The sequence below is a fragment of the Takifugu rubripes genome, chromosome 3 (genome assembly GCF_901000725.2).
Source record: "Takifugu rubripes chromosome 3, fTakRub1.2, whole genome shotgun sequence".
Lineage (NCBI taxonomy): Eukaryota > Metazoa > Chordata > Actinopteri > Tetraodontiformes > Tetraodontidae > Takifugu > Takifugu rubripes.
In genome coordinates, this window is record NC_042287.1 from 4,571,855 (window position 1) to 4,598,734 (window position 26,880).

The window sequence follows — 26,880 nt, forward strand, 5'->3', positions numbered from 1 at the left end:
TGCCCCAGCAGGTTTACTTTGATTAATAAACAGACAATTATTAATTAGACACATTGTTTAAAAGTGCCAGGAAGCAGATGTTAAAATAAATCATCATTCTTGGGTAACAACACAATGTTCTTTATGAAGTAAAATCTTCCCCAAGACTGCAGCCTCAGCAGCAATATAAAATATATACTATGAGCATCATATCTGGCTGTCTGAAACTATAGAGGTGCTCATTAATCAGAATTTGTAACCAGGATACGTGGCCTATTTACTGTATTGACAGAAGGTTCAATATAGTAGCAACCTTTTAAAAATTTTTTTCTTTGACTAATTCTTATCTGCCCTTTCACTATAGACTCCTTTTTTAATGGCACAAATCATTCAGATGTATCTGCTTTCTTCTGCTCCTATGCAGAGGGCTATTTCTTTTCAGAGGCATATTAATCCACAATCAGCATATTATCATCTAATGTAACAAATCATATCCCTGAGCTCAGATTTCTCATTTTTAAAACTCTTATCAGGTCATGGCCAGACACATTGGAATAGTGAGGGAAGAAGTCAAACAGTTAATTGCAACACTAATCTTTATCAGCATTTGGCATAATAATACAGAATATCATGAGAGGTTGTGAGAGAATCGCTTTTATTCCTCTAAAATTCAACCGCTGCCCCGGTCGGCTGGGACGCGCGGAAACACTGCCCCCGTGTGGTCACTGTGCGCCAAGCCTCGATGGGAGGAAGTGGGAGTTGTAAACATCCATGCAGGAAGCTGTCCCCGAGAAGTGCAACATCAAAGTTCCGCTTTTTAAGAAAAACCTGTTCTGCCAGAACGTTTTCAGGGAGTGATTTTCAACCTCAGTGTTTCTCTGTAGGACTGGATCCTGTTTATCTTTTCTGGCTCAAGTAGCTCTGACTCATACATTTGCTGCTGTGAGGTGAGACAGGAGAATTACAATACATATGCTGATTTAAAAAGACCAAATGAGCAACCTGACACTGTGCTGTTTATTTAAAAAGTGTGTAAGGCGCACCATGCTTTAATACAAAAATATTTCAAATACTGTACAATGATTGAATTTTATACAAAATGTAAACAAAATCATATTTACAACTCCAGTTATCTGGAACTAAAGAGCAGTATAGAAGAAAACGCAGATTTGTATCATCAAAATGCAGAAAAAGTTGAGGTTTGTCCTGGAGTCTGAACATTCTGACATGCCAAAAACAAAAAAAAAGATGAAAATCTCCTGAATATAAAACTCATACCAAATGTAGAACAAAAACACACAGGCAGAAAGGAACAACTTTAAAGTCGTTGCATTAAGGAATTGCAACAAAGATAATGGGATTTAAACATTAAATTTTATAAAACATGCACCAGGTAAAAACCAAACACCCGCAACATACTTAAAAAGACTGAAATGTGGTCCTACAGTTTGCCACAGTACTGGAACTGAATCTGGCTGTACAAGTAAACAAGTTTTCAATCAAAAATCACTAAATGTTTGGGTTTAACTGAGGTTATACATCTGGAATGCGATTCTTGTATGGCCCCAATCAAAATCATTGTTTCCAGTTTGTGTCCAGTAAAACGTGTGCAGCTCTCAGGCGTGCACGCCTTCTGAGATGATATCAGACGAGCCCGGCTTTCTTTTATCTGAGCTTCTCACTATCACAATCGAAATGACGATTCTCACCCTCCCACAGCAGCATATTGTTAAAATAAAGTCTCTTAGTTCAAATCCAGAGTTTTTGTTGTGTCACTTAACTTGAAGGAGCTTACCTGAAAAAAACAAAAACAAAAGAAAATCGGAAAAATCATTAACTTTTGAGATTGAGGCATTACAATTTAAGTGCGTCCGTGAAGCAACGCCTACCTAGTCCTTTGAGGAACTTGTTGACGCCGCTCGGCTCCGGCTCCGGACACGAATCCAGATATTCGGCCACTCTGACCTCAAACAGGCCTGATAGGAGAAAGCGGAGAATCATCGAGACAGAATGTCTATTAGATTAGAGAGAAGCAGGAGAAATTCAATTTGAAATGAATAAAGAATCATTCACATGAACTTTAGGTCATTATTCTGGCATTTTCATGAGCGTGTTGACCTTGTTTTTCCGCTTAATGCCTTACATGTGACTCATGTAAGAAGGTCATAATCAGTGATCAGTGTGATGTTATCACGCTCTTGGCCTGGTGCAAATGTGACAAATTTTAATGTTTTACACGCGATCATTTCGGAGGGGGGATGGTCAAACCTACATCAAACAATCCCCATTGGCCGGTCTAATTACCGGTTCAGTAAAAGGGCATTAAAAACCAGCTTTCAACCCTAAACGGCTGCGTCGCCTACCTCGTGCGCCCCCCTTTGCCAGCTCCTTGTCCTGGATGAACCCAGCGAACATCTGAGTGTCCATGAAAAGCTGCAGGAACTGCCGGACGCCACGGGACGGGTGGGATTTGCGGAAACTGTCGCGTTGGAGCTCTCTGCTTCCGTTGGACGACTCCACCATGTGGAGGCCGTAATGCCCCACCAGTTCCACGAAGAACCTCACAAAGCCTTCCGACACCAGTGAGCTCAGGTCAGCCTGCTGACCTAGATGGGGCACGAGTTGGACAAAATTCACGCACGTGGACCCTTGCTGACGCAACGGACCCACCAGGTGTTGACTCGTTACATCTACGGACCTTCGCTTCCATCTCCATCCACTTGGTTCAGGATGTCTTCCCTCTCCTCCAGGATCTGCTGCAGGGCTGCCTGCAGCTTGCTGGGCAGGATGCAGTCTTCATCGCCAAGCTGTGACAGGAAGAGCCGACATAAACCCCATGATGTCATTCAGAAATATACTGTATGGAGTAGTGACAAGGCATCAATGTAAAGGCAAACGTTACACAAGAGCACTCTTTCTGTCCATCTGTCTGTGGACATATACTGAAGTTTGTATGGGCCTCTGTCACCCCACTGGGTCATGGTTCCCTCCCCTCTCCTCTCCTCTCCTCTCCTCTCCCCTCTCCTCCCCCCTCCTCTCCTCTCCTCTCCTCTCCTCCTCCCCTCCTCTCCTCTCCTCTCCTCCTCCCCTCCTCTCCTCTCCTCTCCCCTCCTCCCCTCTCCTCTACCCTCCCCTCCCCTCCCCTCCCCCGTCCTCCCCTCCTCCTCTTCTCCCCTCCCCCCTCATCCCCCCCTCCCCCTCATCTCCCCTCCCCCCTCATCTCCCCTCCTCTCCTCTCCTCCTCCCCTCCTCTCCTCTCCTCTCCCCTCCTCCCCTCTCCTCTACCCTCCCCTCCCCCCTCCTCCCTCCTCTCCCCTCCCCCGTCCTCTCCCTCCTCCTCTCCCCTCCCCCTCCATCCCCCCCTCCCCCTCATCTCCCCTCCACCCCCCCCCTCCTCTCCTCTCCTCTCCTCTCCTCTCCCCTCCTCTCCTCTCCTCCCCTCTCCCCTCCTCTCCTCTCCTCTCCTCTCCTCTCCTCCCCTCTCCCCTCTCCCCTCCCTCCTCTCCTCTCCTCTCCTCTCCTCTCCTCTCCCCTTCCTCTCCTCTCCTCTCCTCTCCCCTCCCCTCCTCTCCTCTCCTCTCCTCTCCTCCCCTCTCCCCTCCTCTCCTCTCCTCTCCTCTCCTCCCCTCTCTCCCCTCCTCTCCTCTCCTCTCCTCTCCTCTCCTCTCCTCTCCTCTCCTCTCCTCTCCTCTCCTCTCCTCTCCTCTCCTCTCCTCTCCTCTCCCAGAGAGATAGAGCATAACAGCTCTGTTACCCACCAAACATTCCACATGCAAAAAGGGAACAAGTGCAGGCAAAGCAATCCCAACACTGGGACCACACCCATCGATCTCATTACAAACTGAAATGTGTACACACCTGAACCACAAACTTGTCTGCGCACAGATCCACAATGAGCACCTGGAAACAAGAGAAGGGAGAGAGGCCGTTACAGATTTTGTCAGCGATTACTCGGTGATCCTTGTAGACTGAGAAGCTATTAAGCTGCTACCAGGAAGGCCCCAAAATGCTCATGTGGTGTGATTGAGCTTAAAAAAAGGGTATGTATAGTGCACACATTTTACAAGCACAATTCCCGACTGACCTCCTCGATGGGAAGCTCCAGCAGCTGTGGTAAGCAGGGAGCCAGCACTCCGATGAGAAATGGTGTGGGGGAGCAGCTGACATCCAACATGCTGGCTGGCAGCACGGGAATGAAGGTGTGCTGCCAGGTGAAGGGGTAAAGCAGCGCCAGCACTGCGTGGCAACACCGCGATAACACGCTAGGAAGGGGGGAAAAGCAGGAGGCCATTTAGCTCTGACACAAGGCATGTGGCACATCAGTGATCTGAACCAGGTCACATCTCCTATAAAAGAACCGTGTGTTGGAATAAACAGTCTAAACTCTAGGAAAGCAGCACAAGGCATCCCGCAGGGCTCAGTTAGAGGATCGCATGCTATTTGTCCAAATTAACGCCCACACTTTTAATTCTACGGCTATCTCCTGGTTGGCAGTGGCTGGAAAAGTCTCGCTGGTTGCCAGACATTACACATGCCGCTTGTTAGGCAATGATGGCTACTTGTACGGGCAGTGAAACTGAATTACAGGTTTCTGTTACTTGTTACTCACGTTTAGTAATTCTCACATAAACTAGGGGCAGAGGAAGCATTACAAGGTGCTTGTAAACACTTGCCCCTGTATTACTGAGAAAAATAAGCTTTATAATAAGCTTTATCTTTTGAAGAAATTCATAGTAAAACACTGATAAAGTGACAGATGCCTAAATACTTCATTCTTTATAACTCATGAACTTGAGGCGTGTGTGTGTTCACAGATTAAAGATTAAGTAACTGTGCCACTTGCTGCTAACAATTGTATTATAGTTCACTCGGACACTATCAAGGATTAAGTTCAGGTGTATAAAGGTGCCTGAACAGTTACTGAAACGCCACGTAATCAACACGAATCATTCAGAGGTTTGCAGAAATTAGGTTAAAGCTTATCTCTGGAATAATATGATAAAGGTAGATGGGTCAAGTGTATTTACCAGACGTCTTTACATGTCAATTTTCTGATGAATCCGATTAGCAAAGTAGGACATAGCTTGGCCACATGATATCAATAGGATGGGTCATTTATTTGACAAAAGACACAGGGCCCGCGTGAACCGGCTTTGACTGGCAACAGGAAGAAATTCCCTTTGTTACACTTCCTAAATAGCCAATTGTAAGAAGAATGTAATATATGGGAAGGGGTTTATCATAGTGCAGGTTTGCGGTGGTACCTGAGTTTGTCTGCGATCAAGATGACCCTCCTCTCAAGTAGAATGGAGGCGAACACCTGCAGCAGTTTGTCAACGCTGAGACACTGAAGCAGACTGTCAAAGTCTACATGCTCCAGTCGGGAATCCACTGGTCGACACAAAGTAATTACCTTGACGACAAGGGAACGCAATGTAAATATTGAGTTATTCCACAAACCCATTAAAAACAATTGCTACTAAGCAGGACTGCTATTCCCAAGAGTTAGAATATACTGTTTGAAGCGAAACTGGCTAGCCTACTGTGCTAATATATAGTTTGCCATTTTTAGGCACTCGGTATGCAAAAAGTTGGGAAGAGCAAAACTACTAATTAACATTTCCTTTTTGGATCCACCATTACCTCATTCCCAGAGCCGGGGAGGAAGATTTTGACAGTCACCGTACGCCCTGGAGCTGGAAACGGGGCCTCCATCACGCTGCGCATGAAAGGGTAAACAAGGGCGGGGGAAATCTCCCTGCGCCTTTCTACCTCCTCCAGAATCTGCAGTGACATTGAGGCAGACAAATGACTTTATTTCCTGAAGGAACGCGTGATTAATGTGAATACGGCGGAGCAAATATGACATCTAGCTCAACACCTGGAGATAAATTCACTCTTAATGGTTTTACATTTCACTTGGCCAGTGGGGAAAACAGGCTAGGACACAGATACAGCAGACTGAACCGAGCAGCTCCGAAACTCTTCCACGTGTTTAACTCTCAACTTCAGCTACGCCAGCTGCTTTCCACTCTCTATAAAGGGAAAGGGAAGGGAGCGGCCGTTGGTGACCTTTGCTTACCTTTGCAAACAGGTTGAAACAGCCCAGTTTGCTGACAATACAGTGCACCTCAGGCAGTCTCTTCCCTTTACCGCTGGGCTTAAAGACACATATAAAGTTTCACATCAGACAACACACACAACATAACCAACAAACACACCTGGCTTAATAGAATCATTACATCAGAATAATGGAAACAAAATACACAGACTAAAGTCTACATGTGTTTATGGCACAAATGCTTATCACCTAAAAAAAACAGTCTTTTATATTAGGATTGGCTTTACAATACTAAACTAATACAACCCAACACTTAACAAGATAAGCACAGCATAAAAAAGGATGGACCGCACCATTCCAGCCTTAAAGGGTTCCTAAAAAAAACTATTTGCTGTTTTTTGGGGGAAAAACATGGTGGGAAGTTGAAATTCGTCTTGCTTTTGTCATTGATTCAGAAGTGTTTTCTGCTTTGTGATTCACTTCCACTCAGACATGTTGGGTAAACCCAAAACAGGCTCCGATTTCAGACACGCACGGTGCACAAGGCTCGGTGATTCATGTGTCTGCGTCTCCCCACTCACCAGAATTTTACGGCAGTAACAAAACCAACGGCTGCCGTCTTCTCCGGTCAAGACGAACGAGAACGTCTCACTGTGAAGGCGACACGGATGTGATGTTTACGTCATTTCACTATGTGGAATCGTGCTTTTCTGAAAGCTTAATATCAACACATCCTTTTGTAAAACTTCATATAAACAAGAAAATGGAAAATAGCATGCATGCGTGTGTGTGTGTGTGTGCATTTTAAAGCCATCTTAAAAGAAACCGGAGCTCCTAAGATGTCTCATCAAAGAACTGTGGGACTGCATGCTATACATTCAGACATTTAATTACATCAGCTGCAACTTTAATTATCTCTGTGTGGCCGTTACCACAGATGTTTCTTGTCTGTCAACAGCAGAAATGTACACATAAGCCAAAAAGGAAATGGTGGTCTTATAGAAAATATAAATGCTAATTAAGCGGCAAAAGAGCAACGGCAGATTTCTGAAATTTAAAGGGAGCGTAATAAGCAGCTAAAGAAGTAACCAGATTATGCTCTTACATATAGATCGCTCACACCGCTCTACCCTTCACTAAGCATATTTTGACATCACCACGATAGGGGTAGCCTGTATTCGGTTCAGTCGTGTAAGCAGCTGATTTTCTCAGACCCGCGTTTGGAAGACCGATGTGGAACAACTGTGTCAGCGCTGGGCTGACTCAAACCAGTAACCGTGTCTGCTGTGATCATGTAAATGTGAGTCTGGATCATAATGTCGCTGGGTCATATACCAGAGGACCAGCAACAGCAAAGTCTACGTACACGCTCTCTTAACTACGACACAGACTGAAATATAGAGTCACATTATCATATTCATTTATCACTACTTATACTAACACATGTATGGCTGTAAAATACTGTCATGTGCACTTTTGCTTCGATTCGATTGTGCGCGTGTTGTGGTCTGTCGCGTCTGACCTGACCTGGGCATGTGGGAAGAGGGCTCCCAGTTCAGGGAGTCAGGGAAGCAGAACTTGGGAATGACCTTCAGCTGATCTTCAGCCTCTCTGGAAAGACGTGATGACTTCTCAAACTGAAACACAGGGCCTCCAGTTAACAGTGGTTCTCCTGTGAGCTGGCCCAGTTGAACGTGGCACAAACTAAATCATCATGTAATCACATAGACTGGATCATTTAACGGACAATAGAACAACTGAAGGACAGGTGTTAGTAAAAATCTGAATAAGAAGCAGCTTTGTTTAAAATTTGTACGGAAATAAAAAAAAAAAGATTATTTCTTTTAATACAGGACGATGACAGAATTACAGTCCAGCTCTGGAAAAAGCAAAAATCTTGTTCTCACCATTTTGGGAAACTGCTGCGTGATTTCAGGGGAATAGTTGTTTCCTGACGAGCTTTTTCTCAATGACACCACCACAAAAATCTGGAAAAGCTGCTGCTGCTGCCGCTGGATCAAGTCCTTCTCCAGCGTGCGGTAGCCTGGGTGCGGTTTTAAAGTGGACTGGATGTAAACTGATCTCTTGGGACCTGCTGGACACGAAGAGGAAACTTAATCCCTAATCCTGGGCAGTTTTACACCGAAGAACACTGATTTAGTGTGATTATGAATTTGCTTGTGCAAAGTGTAATTGGGAGGATGAGTGGTTACAAATGATTCAAAACAAACAACACTGAGCCCCAAAATTTAATCTATTACTTCCGCTAAGTATAATTGACAATTGCAAACGTTAGCCTGTGAAAAACTAAAAAGAATTGAATGATTACAGTGAAAACTTTAATAATTAAATATAAATCTACTTCAGCTATCATGGCTGCTGAGTGATCGCAGCCCAGAGAAGCTTAAACGGAGTTAATAAATTAGTAAACTATTTCTGTTCTTTTGTTCAAACCGTTCTAGAGTTTCCTCTTAGTTTTGGTTATAGTTTTACCCCCATGGGGCCAGCAAGACCAGAGTGAAAAGGAAAATGTTTATTGTAAATGAATCATATTTAAATACCAGATTGTTAAATGAAGTCTGTCTGAGGGTAAAAGAAGTAGAAAACTGTTTATAGGAGATCTTTGATATTTAATACGGCTCATTTTGCCAGGGAAAGTAAACAATATAATCCTGAATGAAACTAAACATTGCTGCATATTACCCTAAAGCAGCGCTTCTCAAATAGTGGGGCGCGCCCCCCTGGGGCTAAATGTTTTCTTCTTCCTAGCGGGGGTGTAACAGAAAATAACTGAAAAGCACTGCCCTAAAGGAACAAATGGTGTGTCAGAGGTTTTACCTTTGTTGTTGTCCTCGGGGTCGCTCTCCGTCCCACTGGTCTCCTCTGTGGATGTAAATGAAAAGAAAGAGAAATTATGAAGAAGTGGTGGGATGGAAGAGACTTGAGCAGCCACAATCAGATACAGGAAGTCGGTGTGTTGCTTTAGAATCAGCAGCTACACCTTCTGCAGCTGCATTTGGGTCTAGCCTCAAAAGCAGGTTTGTTACCGCAGCCATCTCTGCCGAATTTGACAGGCATGTTGATGTGGGGGATGTTACGTGGCTTCTGTCGACGTGACTGCATTACCTCGCACCGAGATGCCCTGGTTCTTCACTCTCTTTCTCCCTCGCTTGTCATCAAAGATGGTATCGATCTTGTTGATGTACTGGGCAAGAGGAGGAGAATACAAACAAGTTCTGAGCCTCAGTGGTTTTTACTGTCAGGGAATCATGAACCACCACTGCTAAGTGGGAGGTTTTTGTTCCCCTTATGTTGCTACATTCTTGCATTAATGTCCCTGAAGAGCAGAGATTATGGTTTGATTGTAAAGGTTAACTGAGGTCCTGCATTAATCCACTCAAGTTGGTCTCAGCGTGCAAACATGCTCATACAGGAAGTTAAAACTTATCTTTGAGAAGACATACTGAGCACTGTCACCAGTGGAGACTGACTTTTGACAAAATAAGGACAAACTACTGAGATAAAGGGAGTGCTGTCAGGCAGAAACATGCACAACAAATTAATGTTCTGTCTGTTTTCCCCATCCATTTAAATCTAAGGAGGAGGAGGAGGAGGAGGAGGAAACAAGTTAACAGAATGCTTTTAGCATTATTGTCACGACTACTACGTTTATTAATCTTCTGGTACAAGTTTAGTGTAAAATGCTGACTAAATTACTGCCGCCTCAAATGTTATTCAAAAATAAACAGGACTGACATTTGTCAAACGCAATGGTGGATGCAGTCAAGCCGGTTCTGTAGCCACAAAGCCTTTTTTGGTTTGTCGCAGTTAAATAAACGTAGCCATTACTGTACCTTATCACTAAAGTTCCTCAGCTCAGAGTTCACTCCTTCCTCTGCCATTTGTCGAAATTAATGCGTTCTGTCTGAATTCTCATGAGTGATCACACATGCTCCTCCACCGTGCTCTCGCTCTGGCAACGGTGGCTCTTTCCTGCTCAGCGAGTCGCCTCCCCTTTCTTTTGTTCACAGCCCAACGCATGATTCAGCAGAGTGAATAACGCGCTGTCGCTCTAGAGCGCAGCGTCAGAGGAATATGCATCAGTCGGCAGGGTAGCGCGTGACGTAATCCGTTCGCTGCTTACCTGAGGCGTCCTCTGGAGCTTTTGAGTGCCTATGCGGCGAGAAGCGGCGATCTTGGCGCCGTCCGCGCTAAGGGCCGGTTTCGGCGTTGCCAACGACTGGAACCTCTTCTTCTCCACTTTGTTTGCGTAGCCTTGCAACATTTGGTTTTTATGAGGCTGCTGAAAAAACAATTGCGGCATTGTGACACGTTAACACCCGATTTGCCTCACCTGGAATATCATGGATTATATAAACAGTATGGATTATCTTTACCTTTACAGCCTGTGACCTCCCAATTGGGAGGCACATGGGAGATAACTTGACATCATCATAGGGGTTATCTCTGGTCACTTCACCTAGGGGATATGATTAGAGAAGATAAGATTAAATGGCCAAACGTTGCTATGTTACGAGCCACCTTCTTTCATTTTCATTCCCAATTTTGGAGTGGAATGAAAATGCATGAAAATTCTTCAACTTCAAGATCCAAATATAGACACAGATGCTGTTACACATTTATGTCCATCTGTTTTGAATTATGTAGCTGGGGAGTCAGATGAAGTTTAGAATATGTTCCCTGGATTATAAAATTTGGCTTACTTGGTTACGAACACACAGCACAGCCCACATAGCTGAGACACGTGTGCTTCTTGGATAATTCTCTTTTCCCCCCCTCTCTAGGGTATACTCAGTAATCTTTTTCATTGGCCACGATTAATATGTTGCTCAGCAGGCAATGTCATGACAATAAACACAAGTTCTGAACAGGTTGCCAAGCATTAGATGGGCACAAAGACACCCAACAGTGTTAATAACTTCCGGCCTTTGTCTTATTCTGAACAAATCTGGAGCTCATTCTCTTAGCTAGAAATATATGTGACACAGAGAGACAAAACTACAAACTCAGCTCATGTCCAACGAGGTCTTGGACTTACAAACAATGTCCTCGTAAATATTGTCATCCGAGTAAGCGTGACAAAGGTTTGAGCGCCCGCCTTTGCCTGCCGGGGGGCTTTGCTTCAACGTTAGTCGCGCTGCATCCTCATACTCAAAGGACTTCCTGTGGTGTAAGGGGAGAGGAAGGAACACAGTGAAAAGCAAGGTTTATAGCTTCAGTAAAATGAGTCTCTTTATTACCAAAGAGCATCATTATACTCAGGTCAGACAGTTTTAGCCACTGTCACAATGACAAAATACATACGGCAAGACATTTTGATTCATGTGATAGTAGTTGTTTCAACTGCCATAGTCACAACTGTGTTGCTTTCATCATCTGAAGGTGAAGGGGTTGGTCCACTCCAGTCACTTCCTTTTTAAGGGACCGTTGAACGAATCCAATCCAACCATGATTTAATCTGCCACCAGTTACAATACAGTCACGGAGACTTTATGACGTCTGCTCCAAGGTCAGTACACGAGAATTCCTAAAACACTCAAATTGGTTTGAGCAAAAGTAGCTAAAGTTGCTGCAGACACAACCCAAGAGCCACTTTCTAAGTACCATCTAATGGTAATACACTATATGCTCTTAAACTGGGGCACTTACTGTCTTTTAAGCAGCAGGATTACTGTCACCTTAATCAGCGATGAGCAGAGACACGGGGGGGGGGGCTCTGTGTCCTGTGTTGACATATTTTTGGGACTTTTTTGGTTGGTAATCACTGTTTTGAAAGTTGGGGTTTCCATATTTGGGTGGTTTTCTTAGAAGTTACAGTATATTCCAATAAATCAGCACCTTTGAGAATGATATCACTAACAGCCGATGGGACACCATCCTAACCACAGGATATCCATTTCTTACTTTAAGTGAGGAATTCAGTGAATTCTATTTGGGGAAAAAAAGCAACGGGGGTTACAACAGATTCGGCTGTTGCAGAACTCACTTTGAGTACAAGTGAGTGATTGCTAGAAGTGCTAGTAAAAGTCAACTCCTGTTGCCAGAACTACATTATTACAACCTGTAGCGCACAGGTTCCTCGCTGCAAGTGCATGAGAGAGCGTGTTTAGATGACAACCCTGGAAATTGTGGGCTGTTCGGGAACTAGGCCACATCCAGACAACAGTGAACAATGCAGCCAGATATCATGTGACATCATACCTGGACTCCAGCCAGTAATTGGATGCAGCTTCCTCCCTCCGAAAAGACTCTGACACAGATATTCTATGAACATTCAACGATTTGTTTTAGCGCGTCTGGGATCTGTTTTAGACCTGCTCATCTAAAAAACTTTCTGTTTTTGACAGACATCTGTGCCCACCTGCTCTTTTTGTGCCTCAAAAGCCCGTTAATCTTCGGGACGGGACACGGAGGAGGGGGAACAGTCGGCAGGGCGCCTGTCCTCGTGCCTCCAACACTATTGCCATTGGCTCCTCGGTACTGAAATGTCCGTAGTGGTTTAGGAGGAGCCTGAGCCCCGCCCAGAGGGTCCCTGCCTTTCTCCCACAGCAGCCTGTCCCCCTCAAGCTTCCGCCAGAATCCTCTTGAAGTGTAGAAGTTCCCAGCCGGCATGTTGTCTTCTTGGAAATCGGTAGATAGAGGTAGAGGTTTGGAAGCTATTTCAACAGGCGAGATAGGATCCACTTTTGAGTTGTCCTTGACTAGAAGGATTGGCGTACCGGAGGCGTTAGCAATGTTAGCTTCCAGTTTGGGAGGCGTAAATCTCTGAGCTGTTAGTGGTTTATTTCCTGTTGTTGTTGTCGTAAAGTCACTGAAACACTTCAGCACTGGCTCTGACCTTCTACCAATCATGCTTTGTTGGCTTTTTGATGGCCCATCCCAAAATTCGAGGCTCTTTGAGTGGCTGACCTTGGCGCTCGGCTTCACCCCCAACGCTCCATTGCCCAGGACATCTGCTGACATTCTTCGGGATGCAGAGGGAGGGTTCGCCTTCACCCCAGCCTCCTGGTTGCTGCCCTGCTGGCTGCGACCTTCCCACTGCGAAATCTTCTCACGGATGTTGATTCCCTGCCTCTGAGAGGGATGCCTTGCCGACGGGCTGCTCTGCCACGCAGCTGTGGTGTCTTTCTGCTGTTCGACCTCACTACCCCCTCGCCTGCCTTGCTCCAACCTCAGAGCAAGCATGTTGAGAGGGGGCAAGAGTCAGCCAACCCTCAGTCCTCCATTAGTGGACGCATCACGGATGTCCGGTAAAGGTAAAAAAAACAACTAAATCCGTTGTTAATTACTTTAAATAAAAGTGATTGTGTCGCGGTTTGTTGCGGAAAAGCTTTCTTTATGTCTTCATTCGTCTTCTTGCATTAGCAGACTCTCATTGTTCCCCTTCGGATTCTTCTGTGAACCTAAACATAAAAGAGAAGACAGAAATTACTCAGCTGTCACTGGAGTGACAGAACAAGTCCAGACAGCCCGCTGTTGGGTCAAAGGTATAGAGAGGCAACACAGGAGGAGGTGTTTCTTTCTGAAGCAAAACACATAGGAACAAGAAGTCTGGGAGGCAGAGAAGGTCAAAAAGAGCGGGCTGCTGTCAAGGCCAGTTCACAAAGATAAATCGGGGAAATGCAGCGAAGGACAGCAATGGTATGCCACAAAAAAAAAATTATGGCATTTTCTTTTGCTGTTGTGTGCTGCACCTACCCTCCAATAGCCCCGGGGGAATTCTGACTTTTCTGTAGACGTCGCTTTGTCAAAAGCACAGCAATATGCAAATACAGCAAATACGTCAAATACGTGGTCGAAATGGTCTAAATATGTGGTTTAAAAAATGTCCAAGTGTAAATAATGGACATTTAAATGATTGTATAGCATTTATCAGCAAGAACACACACTAATCTCTACACATGCAGGCAGATAACTAGAGGAATCTTGGGAAAATGTGTCAATCACACCTCTCTGGAATAAAGTTTTCACTACTGGACAAAGCATGAAGAATGTGGGTGATAACAGGAAGACATGCTACATATGCTGTAGTATATTGATACTATGTAGAATATATAGGGGAAATGCGTAGCCATTGGAATCCTATCGTACAATATACACATCTACTACATATTAAAATGCCATGACACACAGAGAGTGCCTGTAAAGCTGTTTGTTGACATGCAACTTCAAATCATGCTGCCTGTTGACATCTGTGCGGTCACTGTACAGCAGCTACTAGCTTGCTGGAACCAAACCATTTGGACACGTTGCACATGACGACAGTGGCTCTGAGAGGATGGAAGAGGGGGGAGACAGTGAAATTCCAACCACACAGTTCACGTCCATAATGAAGCTACGAGCTGCATTCCTGCAAAACTGTGCAAGTGGGGTATGGTAGGAATAAATTCAGCTGAAGACAGTGGCCCAGTCAGCCTCGCAAGCAACGCCCTTAATGGGGTTGGCCCAATAATAGTCCGCGCAATGACAATGCAAGACCCAAACTGACCTATTTGCATGATTTATCTGCATGCAGTTGTACAGGAAGGCAAGAGTTGCATTTCCTGAGCGGCAGGAAGAAGGATTAACCAGGCTGTCCATAATTATGGTGCAGATAGGTTTGCACCCCCTTATTTGAGCTATGTTTAGATAATGTATATCCAAACCCTTTGAATATAATCAACCATTTGAAATGTGGTATATTCATCAATATGCAAACAACTGTCCAACATATTTCCGTAGTTGCCTCTAAACATACCAAACAAGAGTATCGGAGAGGCAAACTGTGTTGCAATATCAAGTGAGTCACTGATGTATATGGGGCTGTAGATAGTGTAGAAAGCCAGTGAAGCACACTGACTCACACAGCAGACAGGGAACAAGCTGAAACACCCTGTCACCTCCTGGAAGCCAAATTAAAGCTAATTGCATCTTGAAAGCTACCACAGGACTGCCTTTCCAAGACATGCGACATGACGCAGCACGTTCCAGGTGAGCTCTGGTGCAGCTGCAGTTCACCATCAACAGGGAGATTAAAGCTGTAACAGAAAAAAGGAGGGTTCGGACACAAGTCAGAGAACTTGTTTTAGGGTGGCTGAGCCATCCGCACCCATCAAAAGCCTTTCTTTTTGACAGATGAGTCAGATGAGAAGAGCTTTATTCCAAATGCACTTTTGGAAATTAAAAGTTACATTTAAAAAAAAAAAGTTATAAATGCAATTTATCTGTTTTTACCTCAAAACTGGGAACCCTGGAATGAGGAAAAAGGGTCCCTCAGATGATTCCCGACATTTCTGTTAAACCAGTAACCTTCCATGTTTCCCATTTTCCTATCAGTTTATAATTGACAAAAAACTAACTACTGCTCTATTGGCAGAGAAAAGGTTCCGGGTTTAACATAGTAGGGCTGTTTTCTCCGCATTGCCCTGGGAAAAGTAAAATAACGGGAATAAATGCAGAATCCACAACACTCGCTACTTATCTAAATTGAAGCATATGCATCGAGCTTGATAGAATACTGACTGCGACAGAGATCTATCCCCATTTTGGTAAAATCCCACCTCGGAGGAGAAAAAATATGATGCATAGCTTGTGACTTACCCATCGCAGGAACATTACTCGCGTTCTTCCCTCATTTCCTTTGATCGATTGAACGCCAATAAAGTCCCGAGCGTTCGGGTTCGGACAGGCAGGCAGCCGGCCTTACGAGACTTCCTCCGGTGGTTCCAGATAACTCAGTGGAAAATATGATACGATAACAGGGATGAGAAACGTGTAGCCGGGCTGTACACAATAGCAGAAAACAGCCAGACAGAGAAAAGTCACGCAGAATACCCCACCATTCTTTCCTACTCCACAGAAATCCGGGAGGAAACATCGTAGTTCCGGTTACCGCTTTCAAAATAAAAGACTTTAAGGCGTATCCGCCAATAATTCCATAGTCCTTAATATATTTATCTTTCTGCATTGTATGTGGCTCATAGCTTGTTGATGATATTACGGATGGAAAAGATAACGTGTATGTATGAAGAAAATAAAACTTTGCGTCGTCATGATCATAGATTACATCATCTGGGATCACGTGTTATAATTCTACCGTTTTAAAATCAAAGTCATAGCCACGCGCACCCAATCATTGCAATTATGCGTTAATTTTGCTCTATATTGATAGACACAATAAACCTTTCTTTTCTCGGCAAGGGGCGCGATTTCCGGTTTCCTCAGTCTGTTTTGGGTAACTTGATGCAACTCCGACTGTGAGAAAGTTTGGTTGAATCCTCTCGATCCCAGAAGGAAGACGTCATCAGCTCAACTCCTGCAACTGTCAATTACGAAAAAATACTGATGTGTTCAAGTGTGCTGGGAAATGTCGTAATTCTTCAGCTCCACTGTCGAGGGAACATTTCTAACGCAAACCGGCTGGTGAAAATATGTTTATACACTTGCCTTAAACCAGAATTGAAAACCTCGTTTTACAGCGGAACATTTAACTGCAGGCATCTGTTGTTGTTGTTTTTTTTGTGTGTGTTTTTATGTTTACCTGAAGCCTCAACATAGATAAATCAACAAAATAATTACTCTTTAATGCAGAAATTCATTTGAGTAGACTAGATTGATTGACAGATTGACTAGATTATTATATAATATTATATGATGTAACCTTTTAGTTTTAGTGGGAACCTAATTTGGAATTTATCGGAAATTTCAACTCTCTACAGGCTGCCATAGCTGTGGTAACACTGATTTATTATGCCACATGTTGCACAAGTACTTTATTTTTCGCAACTTGCACATGATGCAGGACCAAATGTGAGCGGTTTGACATTTTGGGGAAACAGTACAGATGGTATGATGCACTGTGAGACCATATATACAGGGTATATAAGAATGACTGAATATTTAAATAATTCAGATTTTTATTTTATACTGCGTTCATTTATTTTTTTTATTTGCGTCAAGATGATCTAATAAATATTTAATCAATAATTCTATGGAATGATGCATACAAATACATGTTAGTTCACATTTTTATTGACGACCGTGGTGTTTGTCCACATGGGTTACTCACACTGTATCACAATTTGACAGATTTGTCTCTGCAAATTATACGCAGCGTTCAAATTTATCAAAAAATTTCCTCTTCCCAAATGAAGGCGCTGGATTTTTCCTGTTCAATAACCATTGTCGTGGAAAGAAAAAGGTAGAGATCTATCGACACCATCAGGGAGGAGAGATTTCACTCAGCCTTCAAACCCTCCATGATGAGGTTGAGCTCATAGCACAGGGTCTCAAAGCGATACGCCATTCGGACCTGGGCCACGTTGGTCTTACGGATGTCGTTGCCTTCTGGGCCTTCCTTCAGATAGTCCGTACCCAAGAAGTGGGCTTTTTCCTGGAACGCAGAATTAAACCCACATTTTTTTTCTTTTCCTCGATAAATCCATCCATCCATCCATCCATCCATCCATCCATCCATCCATCCATCCATCCATCCATCCATCCATCCGTGGGAGGTAACTGACTGTCCGGCCCAAGAATAATCATATGTGATAATTTAGATTTTTTTAATTTGTCCATCTCTAGTCACCTTATATGATTAATGCATGTAAACAGTATAAACTGTAATTTTAAATTTTTTTTACTGGACTGCTTTATCCGTTTACGGGACACAGAAAGGGTGCTTGAGCCTCTAGCAGCCGCATAAATGTCAATGAGTCCCTAGCTCATTCCAGGTCCCTATGTGAGTATTTTGAGGTTCGGTACCTTGCTCAAGGGTACATCGGCAGTGCTCTGACAGTGTCCATTACTACCAGAACACCTTCCATGTTTTGTTCAAGCCAGGTTTTGAACCAAGAACCCTCCACTTCTCAGCCCAGTCCCCTACTTCCTCCACCCTCAAGTGTTACCTCATGAGACATTGCACTCTGGAGCACACTGTTCCGGGCGATCTCACACATGTCGCAGGTACTGAGCTTGAAGACCTGTGCTGCAATGGCGTATTCTTCCATCAGGGGTTCCTGCAGACACACGAGGCCACATTTACACTCTGATACATTGATGGCTGGAAACAGTGCACGGATGTGAACAGCTGTAGCATTGCACAGGTAATGCTGCAGCCATCAGCATCACAGGAAGTCCTTTGTGTGTAAGACCTTAGTGTAGTGGAACTGCATGGGGTCATCAGTGGACAGGGAAACAACCAGGCCTTTCTTATGGAACTCCAGCAGAGGGTTCTTGGCATATTCCAAGAACAAGCTGTTGTTACTGAGAGGTGACATGGCAATGGGGATCTGAGCCAGGAAGTACAGATACTGGAGCACAGGACTCTGGAACAGGAGCAGGGAAGACAAGATCACAAATGAACTGACATTCTTGTAAACAAGTTGTGCTCCTTTCAAAAGCTCCACTTTGTTTCAGAAACAACGGACCAACCTTCTTGAGGTTGAGCCCGTGTGAGATGTTATCAGCTGTCATGAAGGAAGCCAGCAGATGGGTGATGGCACCGGCCTCCCCGCAGTGAGGCCTGAACAGGAACGTGTTCATGCCCCTTTGCCTGAAAAACAGATGGTAAACATGTTTTACTCTATGGAAAAGCAATTGCTGTCATGCAACGAGACAGAAATAATGTCTAGCTTCGTGGGGGGGAAAAGGACAGGAAATAACCCCAAAAATATTTGCACACACGTGAAAAGAACGTGACTAACCTGCGCAGTTGGTTGAGCACAGCGATGTTGGCATACATGTAATAGATGTAATAGGTGTAGGAGGGGTTCTTAACAATGTCCCACTCCTCTGGTTTGGGACTCTTAGTGGAGAACATGTGACCACTGTGCTTGGATTCATCATCCACACTGTCAAAGCCAGTCACCTATACACAAATGCATTATATGTAATATAAACCTTATGGTCAATGATTGTAAGCATCTTATGCACTTAAAATAAATCAAATGATCAGGATGAGAAGAAATATAACAGTTTCTCTTCTGAAGGTCTACTTAGAAATGGAATCTTACATAATCAGTGGCGCTGAACCCTTTCTCTTCAAGAGATAAAGATGTATGAAAAGCACATACAGTATGAAGTCTTAAAGCGTAGTCTTGGTTGGCAGGTACGTATTCAGTGACATGTCGTATTATATATACCTATGAATAAGTAGGTTTTGAACTGCTTTGCACCGAATGGTATCTGAATTAAGTACCAGCTGTCAGAGGCTTGATGCTCGAAAGCACATATCTGATGTTTTGCAGCACCTAAATCCAAGATGGATTTTCACTTAGTGGCCATTATGCCGACAATCCCGACTTCCTGAGGACTCAAACCTGTTAGAGCACACAAGTAGGTGCTTGTAATGAAATGCTGATCGCCCTGTGCCCTTAAAACAGGTTGGGTTTGATTTGGTCGCCCATTGTGCGGCATGTTGTCTGGGACTCACATGCTTCAGGAAGATGCTGAGCTCTGGGTTGGACTGTGGATCGATGGTGGCCTGGAAAACAGGCAGGAAAATGTTCTCCAGCATTTTGCCAAAGTGGGGGACAAAGTTCCGGCCTCTGAAGATGTCACTAAAATAGACAGGGGGTTAAAAAAAAGTCATTTTAATCTGTCCTTTGAGTGTATTTCTCAAGTTTTATGAGTGAACGCATATATATCTGTAGTATTTATTATGTCGTTTTTGAACAAAACAAACTTATCTACATCATATGAGAACTTACTAGATACGGGGCACTTGAATCATCCATTTGAGGTTTGGTGAGAAGACTCTGTGCTTGACAAACCAGCCAGACAGCTTGGTCCACTCGGCAGGGTTGCAGCCATAGATAGAGAGGCGAGGCTCGGCATACTGGTACTTGGCATCCTCAAGGTCACTGGCTACTTCCTAGGTCAAATTAGATCATCTGTGGCGTAAGTATGTGGGGGAAATCCATGCGAATTTCATGATCATTTTTGTGAAGAACCTGACTTTAATAATGGTGGCAAAATATTCTCCGTTGATGTGGTTTTCTGTCTTCAGGTACAGGTCGCGCAGCTCACTGGCTCCCACGGGGTTGTACTTGGCATTGAATTTATCAAAACGCTGGAAGGTTTGTCTACCCTTCAAGTACAGATCAAAGAAAATGAGAGAAGAGATTGCAAACACGATTAATAATTGAAGGGATTCAGTCCCATGTGTACAGAGCTCCAAATCCCAATAAATTAAAATACAACCGTTTCAACACCAGGCTATTTGAGTCAATGTAACGTACAGCGTGCACATCCAGGGAGTCCACGGTGAGGTCATAAGGGTGCAAGTGCAGTGACTCAAAAAGCGCCTTCATGGTCACTTCTTTCCCGTTAAGCTTGTGCACGATGCGGTCAGCATCCACGCGGTAGGATCTTTTGATGAAGCGCAGCAGATGCTTCTGGTTCATGCAGGCGGCAGCGTGGATGTGGGTGTCCACCTGAAAGGAGACAGGAGAAGAGATGCTGTAGGTGGGTTTGGCCACAAGAGGGAACTAAAGGGACACGGGCAGCACGACTCAACACAGGGCGCTCCGATTTTTAAAAAAAAGATTCATTAATACTCTGCATTTTCAAGGTAGGTATCTTTATTGGTAGTCAGCTTTTTGTTTGTTTTTTTTAAATAAAAAGAAAAACTCACTATAAAACTGTTTTGATTTTTTTGAGACGGTGACACATTTAAGATTTGTTCATTCTCCCCGCCCCCCAATTGTAGCCAGTCAGAGGCTGTCGATATAATTAGCAATGGTTTGAATAACTTCAGGGAACAGTTGAAGAGAAATATTAAGGAAGCCTCAAACTCAAAGTCATGTCAGTCTGTCCCTTCCGGGCTTCTGTAGCACCCGAGTGGCTGGGCACACATTAACGCCTATTTGCTGAACAGTTTTAAAACCAATATTGATGTATATCATATTTATTTTAGATAATAGTTTATAAAAAAGACTTTGACCATTAATCTCAGAGTTTTTGACGTTTAACGCAAATTTGCTTTTACAAAAAGTCATACTGATCCTACATAAAATATCATCATTTGTATCATTATTTGAAATATATTGATATTTATTGGACGCTATAATATTTATATATTTTTTCTTGTACAGGTCTGAGTCCTATACATTTTTTTATAAGTTGTAAATAACCCATGATATAACTCCCTAATTCTGCTGTTCATAAATATAAAGAAGCACATATTTATGGCAGTTTGGCACAATCAATGATGCACATGTTACGGGAAACTTGCAATGTTAGACTTTTCTATGTTGTTAAAAAAAATGTGCAAAACACTCCAGTTAACATAGATACAGGAGAGCATATGAATAAGAAAATCAAAATATCTAGTTGTAAGGTTGATGTATGTAGTCATAGTAACACCATTTGCGCTCAGCAACCAAATTCTTCGCTGCAACGTGCCACGTTCTACTGTAGCTACCTTTCTGCAGTTGTAGAAGTCCCTGTGGGGGTTTAGCTTCAGCTCCTTCATCTCCTCCATCTCATTCAGCATCTCGTGCACGTTGAACTTGGACATGAGGAATTTCAGACGGCGGTGAGTGTAAGTCTTCCTGCAAAAGATGAGAAATTAGTTTACATTATACCCCCAAACACACACACGTAAACTGTGTGTGTTTAGGGGGGTAATTAAGTGCGGGGCAACCCTAGTTCAAGAAAAGCCCAGGTATCACTCGAAACCAAGGTGGCAAATTGGTAAATTGGCATGGCTGGACTAATACTTGTGTTTTCTTTAACATTTGAATCGATCAATCAATCAATCAGTCAATCTTTATTTATATAGCTTCTTTTATAATCTAAATTGTCTCTAGGTGCTTTCCAGAATCCCTGGGCCTGACCCCCAACAAGCAACAGTGTCAAGCAAAACTCCCCTTTAACAGGAAGAAACCCTGAGCAGGACCAGGCTCATGTAGGGGGACCCTCCTGCTGATGGCCGGCTGGGTAGAGAAGGTTGAGAAGTGGCTGAATGGGCATAGCTGACATGTGGAGGACTCACGTTGGGCCCTGGGCAATGAGAGCAATGAGAAAATTCATGTCATCGATGAAAGTGTCGTAGTCAGGGCAGGGAAGGTCTTTTGGCTGATGTTTGTCGGCGGCCGCAGCATCATTGTACACATAGATGAGACCCTCCTTCATGCGAGCGACATATCCCAGGTTCTTTGGCAGGGTCTTGAAATCAAAGGGATCTTCCCCACTCTTAGGAAGAGGTGTGAAGTCTGAGGGATGGACAGATCTTGTATTTAAAAAATGGAACTGTCAGAAAAAAAGGGTTTTTGACCATTTTCTTGAGCCTCTGTCCCACCTGGCTGTAACTGATCTTCAATTTTGAAGGACTCCCCCTCAACGTTACGCAGGTACTGGGAGGCTGTCCGTGGGAAACGCTGGTAGGCCAACTTCATGTACTTCTCTCTGATGGTCAAGGCACGGAAAAGACCCTTACAAGACACCTCAAAGTCATCCATGGTCACCTGAGTATACACAATACAAATTAGGGTGTTAAAGGTGCATTACCATGGAAACAACTAGCTTCCTGTCTTAACCATTCCATTTTCCCAGATGATTAAAAATATAAAACTGCCCAGAAAATTGAAATGCAGAATTAAATGCGCTTAGCTTAGAAACATCTCAATATAGCCTGAGGACCTACAGCCCTTAGTTTCTTGGTCACAACAAAGTTCAAATGTTTGATCATAATACTGCCTAAAGATAAAAGCAGATGACAAAGTCAGATCTATATATTTTCTTGTATTAAATTGTCATTTCAACTTTCAACTTGTGTTTTTGGCCATCAGATCTTTAAGTTATCACAGGTGTTATGACATGGGCAATACCCCAGAGGCGTAGTCTCCAATGATCGCCACTCTCTGGAAGTCCGGCACTTCCAGGTAAGTGGGCTTTTCCTCTTCAACCTGCGCTACAGGGGTGGCAGCTGCTTGGATGGAGCCACTCGGTACCACTATAGTGCGACACCGCTGTAGCCTCTTGCTGTTGATAGAGACCATTGGCATGCATTAGTTGGTACTGGTACTCATTGTGACCTAACCCTAGGCACAGCTATCGTTGAGGTCACATGATCGCAGAACCACCAGCCCACCGTTTCTCCTTGTTATCATCCGTGTGCAGATGGTGGGCCATCTCAGTTTGGAGGATGGGACAGTCCTCAGGCACGTCAAACATGGAGATCTCATCGCGAACGTTCTCGTCCTTTGTCTCCGACGCGAAGACCCTCTCAGCGATGGCTCGCATGTTGTCATCGGTCTCTGTTGGGCCAGAGAGCGTGCTTTATGTTCCGCCGAGAGACATGTGGTCTGCTCCATTCAGTCATGCAGCAACGGAAATGAAGAGACAGGCACAAGCAGAACAGAACTAACCTACAACTGCATCTATGAGTGTAATCACGACTGAAAGGTGTACATGATTCACACTCAAACGTGTACATTTCATATCTGCAGTACAGGTTTCAGCCCATGCATCACATACAGGACTGGGTCTGCAACGCGGACCCCCACCTTCAGAAATCTCATGCACACAGAAGAAGATCATATACAGAAACATATAGTGACGTTTAAACCATGTTTTTACGTGGAAGACTCGTATTTTTTAATCAAATTCATCGTTCTTTTATTTTGAAAATCCAAAATGTTCCCCAGGGAAATTAAATGAGGACAGGGTGCCAAAGCTGCAAATACCTGTAGCTGACCAAGAGATGCTGACAAACAGATGTATGACACAAATACACGTACACATTTTGCATCATCATTATCATATTGTTACATGCAGTCAGCATCTAAGAGCCACTGCTTTCAACTCCAAGACAAAGACTCCAATGAGACAAATACAGCTGGAATGTTTGTTCTACTTCACAAACTCTATACTTACTCTGTTGACCTGATTATACCCAAAAAAGTAGCACCACCCAGGGAAAAAGGAGAGCATTAAAAAGTGTTATTTACAAAGAAAGGTATTCAGAAAGATGACAGAAAATATGTTACAAGTGAAGATTCTCCAGCTTCAAAATGGGCTCCTGGATGTTCTTGTAGGTTTTGGAAGATGTTTCAGTTCCCATTCAAGAGGCTTTTATATGTGAATAACTTTGAAGCATTTATTATTCCGGCACTGTAATATGTACAAGTTATTGATGATAATCATGTGCATACATTTAATAACAAAGAGTTTGAGAGGTTAATTGATGGACACATGTCTGTTATTAATTGGCGTTGAAATAGAAAACACATTCGCTGAAGTAAGATTGGTGACAGATCATATCTTAATTACAGAGGTTTCCACCATCATTGGCAAGGGGGGAATCAATTATGGAGGACCATGAAGTAATGTGGTCTCATTATTGCCCTGCTGCCATTCTGGAGCTGCTCCACATCCTCAATCATCCTGGCAGATAAACGTTGCATTAATGAATTCTATCCCATTACGTTTCATCCCGGGGTAAAATGTCATTTCCAAATACAGGAGTTTAAACCAAATATTCTCCATCCTCTTCATGCTGAGCGTTAAAAAGGTCAAGTCGGGGCAGGACAATCCGGGATAGAGAGGGAAATGGTTCGTCTGCTGTTACGTGATTTTCCTGTGGAAACGTCTGTGGATTGTTTTTCAAAGCATTAATGCGTCTGTCGCCAGCTCCCTGCACCTGCCCTGACAGGCCGTAAATCCAGTCAGCAGGGACAAAATAGCAACCTAATCTACGCAGTTCAATCAGAATACTGATACAAAATACCAACGGCTATAATTAGCAGCCATTACAACTGCATTTACAACGTTCCAGTTCAATAACAATAAATAGCTTTCCACTGTGGATGATGCACGAGCAGCACCATCCTTTGACACCAGAATCTTAGAAATAAAATCACAGAAAGTATTTTGTGTTGAAATCTGGCGAGTGATGTAAATTACAACAATTCACGTGAGTCAGCTACTTAATGTAAACCTTGCGATGCAAGATATAGCCAAGGATGATTGATCCGCTGGAAAAAGTGATGTCAGGTTTGCTTCAAAATGACTGTATATGCACTTTAACTTGTATCAGTCTGTCTTTAAAGCTTTCGGCGTTATAGGATCGTGGTGACAGCGCTGGCCAACGTGTGAATGTATCACCCTAATGTTCATTGGTAAAATCTTTCAAATTTTTGTTCTCAAGCATCCCGATAAACAGGAAGGATGGACAATTCTGCCACAACTTTTAAGTTCATTTCAACAAACCTTGTGTGGGGAAAGTTCACAAGAAAGGAAACAACAAATCATAGATTCTTTAAATTTAAATTGTTTCACTATCATTTAAAAAAAAAAAAAAGTGTCTGAGATTGCACGGCCAGACCACACTCACCTGGCACTATGACTTTGGGCATGGTGAGGCTTGTCCAGTGAAAAGTTCCCTGAGGACGGAGAAAAGGCAGTCAGCCACCGGACCACTGTAGGAGGGAAGTGTGGAGCCCTGAAGTTGGTCTGAGCAATATTAATCTCTCTCACTGCCTCGAATGTAACCAGAACCTGATGTCCTCACATGGGACATGCCAAGATGTAATAGGGAAGTCACAGGCCTGTGTGCCCAGGTCTATTTTAAGGGAACCATGTTGCATTACAGGAGTCTGACAGGCACAGCGTGTGGATACGAGAGGAGACACTTATGAAACACTTCAACAGTGTGGCACATTGCTTTGCACATTGTTGCTATGTTTTGGGTACAGTAGACATCTGGAGACATTTGGGTCATTTCTGATCACTCCAAAGTTGAATAAAGGTCTAGTATTAAAGTGCCAGCGTTAATCAATGAAACACTCGCTGAAATAGATATTGGTTAGTCTGTAACTATAAACAGCTGTGATGAAGATATGAATGTGCTGAGCGTAAAGGATTAGCAGTGGGTCAGTTAACAACAAAAACTGACTAGAAGCAGAGGCTTTCACGAGTGCAGTTGTATTAACCAAACACCCAACGCAAAAATCAAGATAAGGTGCTTATGATAACCAGGTAAAACACACACATTTTGAGAACGCAGACGTGCTTTCCCAAAGATCAAAGTCCTTCCGGAAACTGAAATATCACCAAAATGTAATGAGGTCTTTCTTGGCCCACTGTCAGCATTTTCTGAAAATTATATTAAAATACATTCACAACAACAGACATTTAGGCAAATCATCATGTTTAAACTCAAGATACAGATATAGTTGGTGGTGTTACTAGGGCAGCTAAACATCTAGTTAACATTTACTCTAAAGAGAAAAGATATTACATGTTCATGTTCAATTGAACTTCATTACAAATCTCCAGGTGCTTCAAAGGAACCCCGAGCTTTGACCCATGAGCGAGAACTTTAATGAAGCACACAAAAGGGAAAACACTCTCGTAACAGGAAAGACCTTGAGCAGCACCAGGGTCACGCTGAGGATGCTTTTGCTGATGGTGAGTTGAGTAGAGGAAAAGGAGAAGAGCTAGGGCAGGAGAGAGGGACAGAAGGACGAGAGGATCGGCTCAGCGAGGCCATTCCATTCCATTATAAGGACCTTTTCGGTCATCCATGCCTTCAGACCGTCTATTCAGGCATTTTCTAGGTTAATGACAGTAGCATCAATACACATTATCAGAGTCTGGTGAATTGCTTGGTGGATCCTCCATGGCTCGGACTCATTTGTCCAGCCCACCCCCCATGTGCTCGACTGCACTGAACATTGAAATAAAAGGCCTAGTCAATACCTCAAACTTGTGCTCCTCACAGCAACCACTTTTGTTGCGGGGCAGAATGCATTGCTAAAAGAGTCGTCATGAAATATATTTTCCATGAAAGGGTCAGCATCCTAGTACCATGTGTTCCTCCGGTGAGCAGAGCA

At 43.6% G+C, this 26,880-nt stretch overlaps 2 protein-coding genes across 5 annotated transcripts; both read right to left on the bottom strand.

The window, feature by feature from the left end:
• Window positions 1-977: 977 nt before the first annotated feature.
• Window positions 978-15,920, bottom strand: dennd2c (DENN/MADD domain containing 2C). Of its 3 annotated transcripts, none has more exons than XM_029833582.1 (19): window positions 15,641-15,920; window positions 12,423-13,464; window positions 11,100-11,224; window positions 10,438-10,520; window positions 10,185-10,340; window positions 9,167-9,245; window positions 8,879-8,923; window positions 7,948-8,135; window positions 7,568-7,677; window positions 6,622-6,691; window positions 6,062-6,139; window positions 5,623-5,763; window positions 5,244-5,392; window positions 4,064-4,241; window positions 3,838-3,879; window positions 2,678-2,786; window positions 2,343-2,585; window positions 1,869-1,955; window positions 978-1,774 (listed from the first exon to the last, which is right to left on the bottom strand). In XM_029833582.1, exons 2-19 carry the CDS (start codon window positions 13,244-13,246, stop codon window positions 1,752-1,754), a joined length of 2,730 nt encoding a protein of 909 aa, XP_029689442.1. In that variant the 5' UTR covers window positions 13,247-13,464; window positions 15,641-15,920; the 3' UTR covers window positions 978-1,751. The 3 variants fall into 3 exon arrangements, with proteins under 3 accessions (XP_029689442.1, XP_003963032.2, XP_011619862.2); XM_003962983.3 differs by having other exon boundaries at window positions 7,948-8,132; window positions 10,185-10,343; window positions 15,641-15,919; XM_011621560.2 differs by having other exon boundaries at window positions 10,185-10,343; window positions 15,641-15,919.
• A 1,133-nt stretch (window positions 15,921-17,053) lies between these two features.
• ampd1 (adenosine monophosphate deaminase 1 (isoform M)) lies at window positions 17,054-25,577 on the bottom strand. Of its 2 annotated transcripts, XM_029833584.1 has the most exons (16): window positions 25,380-25,527; window positions 23,921-23,929; window positions 23,136-23,301; window positions 22,873-23,026; window positions 22,344-22,509; window positions 22,038-22,257; window positions 21,465-21,594; window positions 20,281-20,475; window positions 19,998-20,129; window positions 19,750-19,913; window positions 19,473-19,599; window positions 18,745-18,908; window positions 18,473-18,593; window positions 18,193-18,366; window positions 17,947-18,057; window positions 17,054-17,432 (listed from the first exon to the last, which is right to left on the bottom strand). In XM_029833584.1, exons 1-16 carry the CDS (start codon window positions 25,399-25,401, stop codon window positions 17,277-17,279), a joined length of 2,211 nt encoding a protein of 736 aa, XP_029689444.1. In that variant the 5' UTR covers window positions 25,402-25,527; the 3' UTR covers window positions 17,054-17,276. The 2 variants fall into 2 exon arrangements, with proteins under 2 accessions (XP_029689444.1, XP_011619876.2); XM_011621574.2 differs by lacking the exon at window positions 23,921-23,929 and having other exon boundaries at window positions 25,380-25,577.
• Window positions 25,578-26,880: the final 1,303 nt, after the last annotated feature.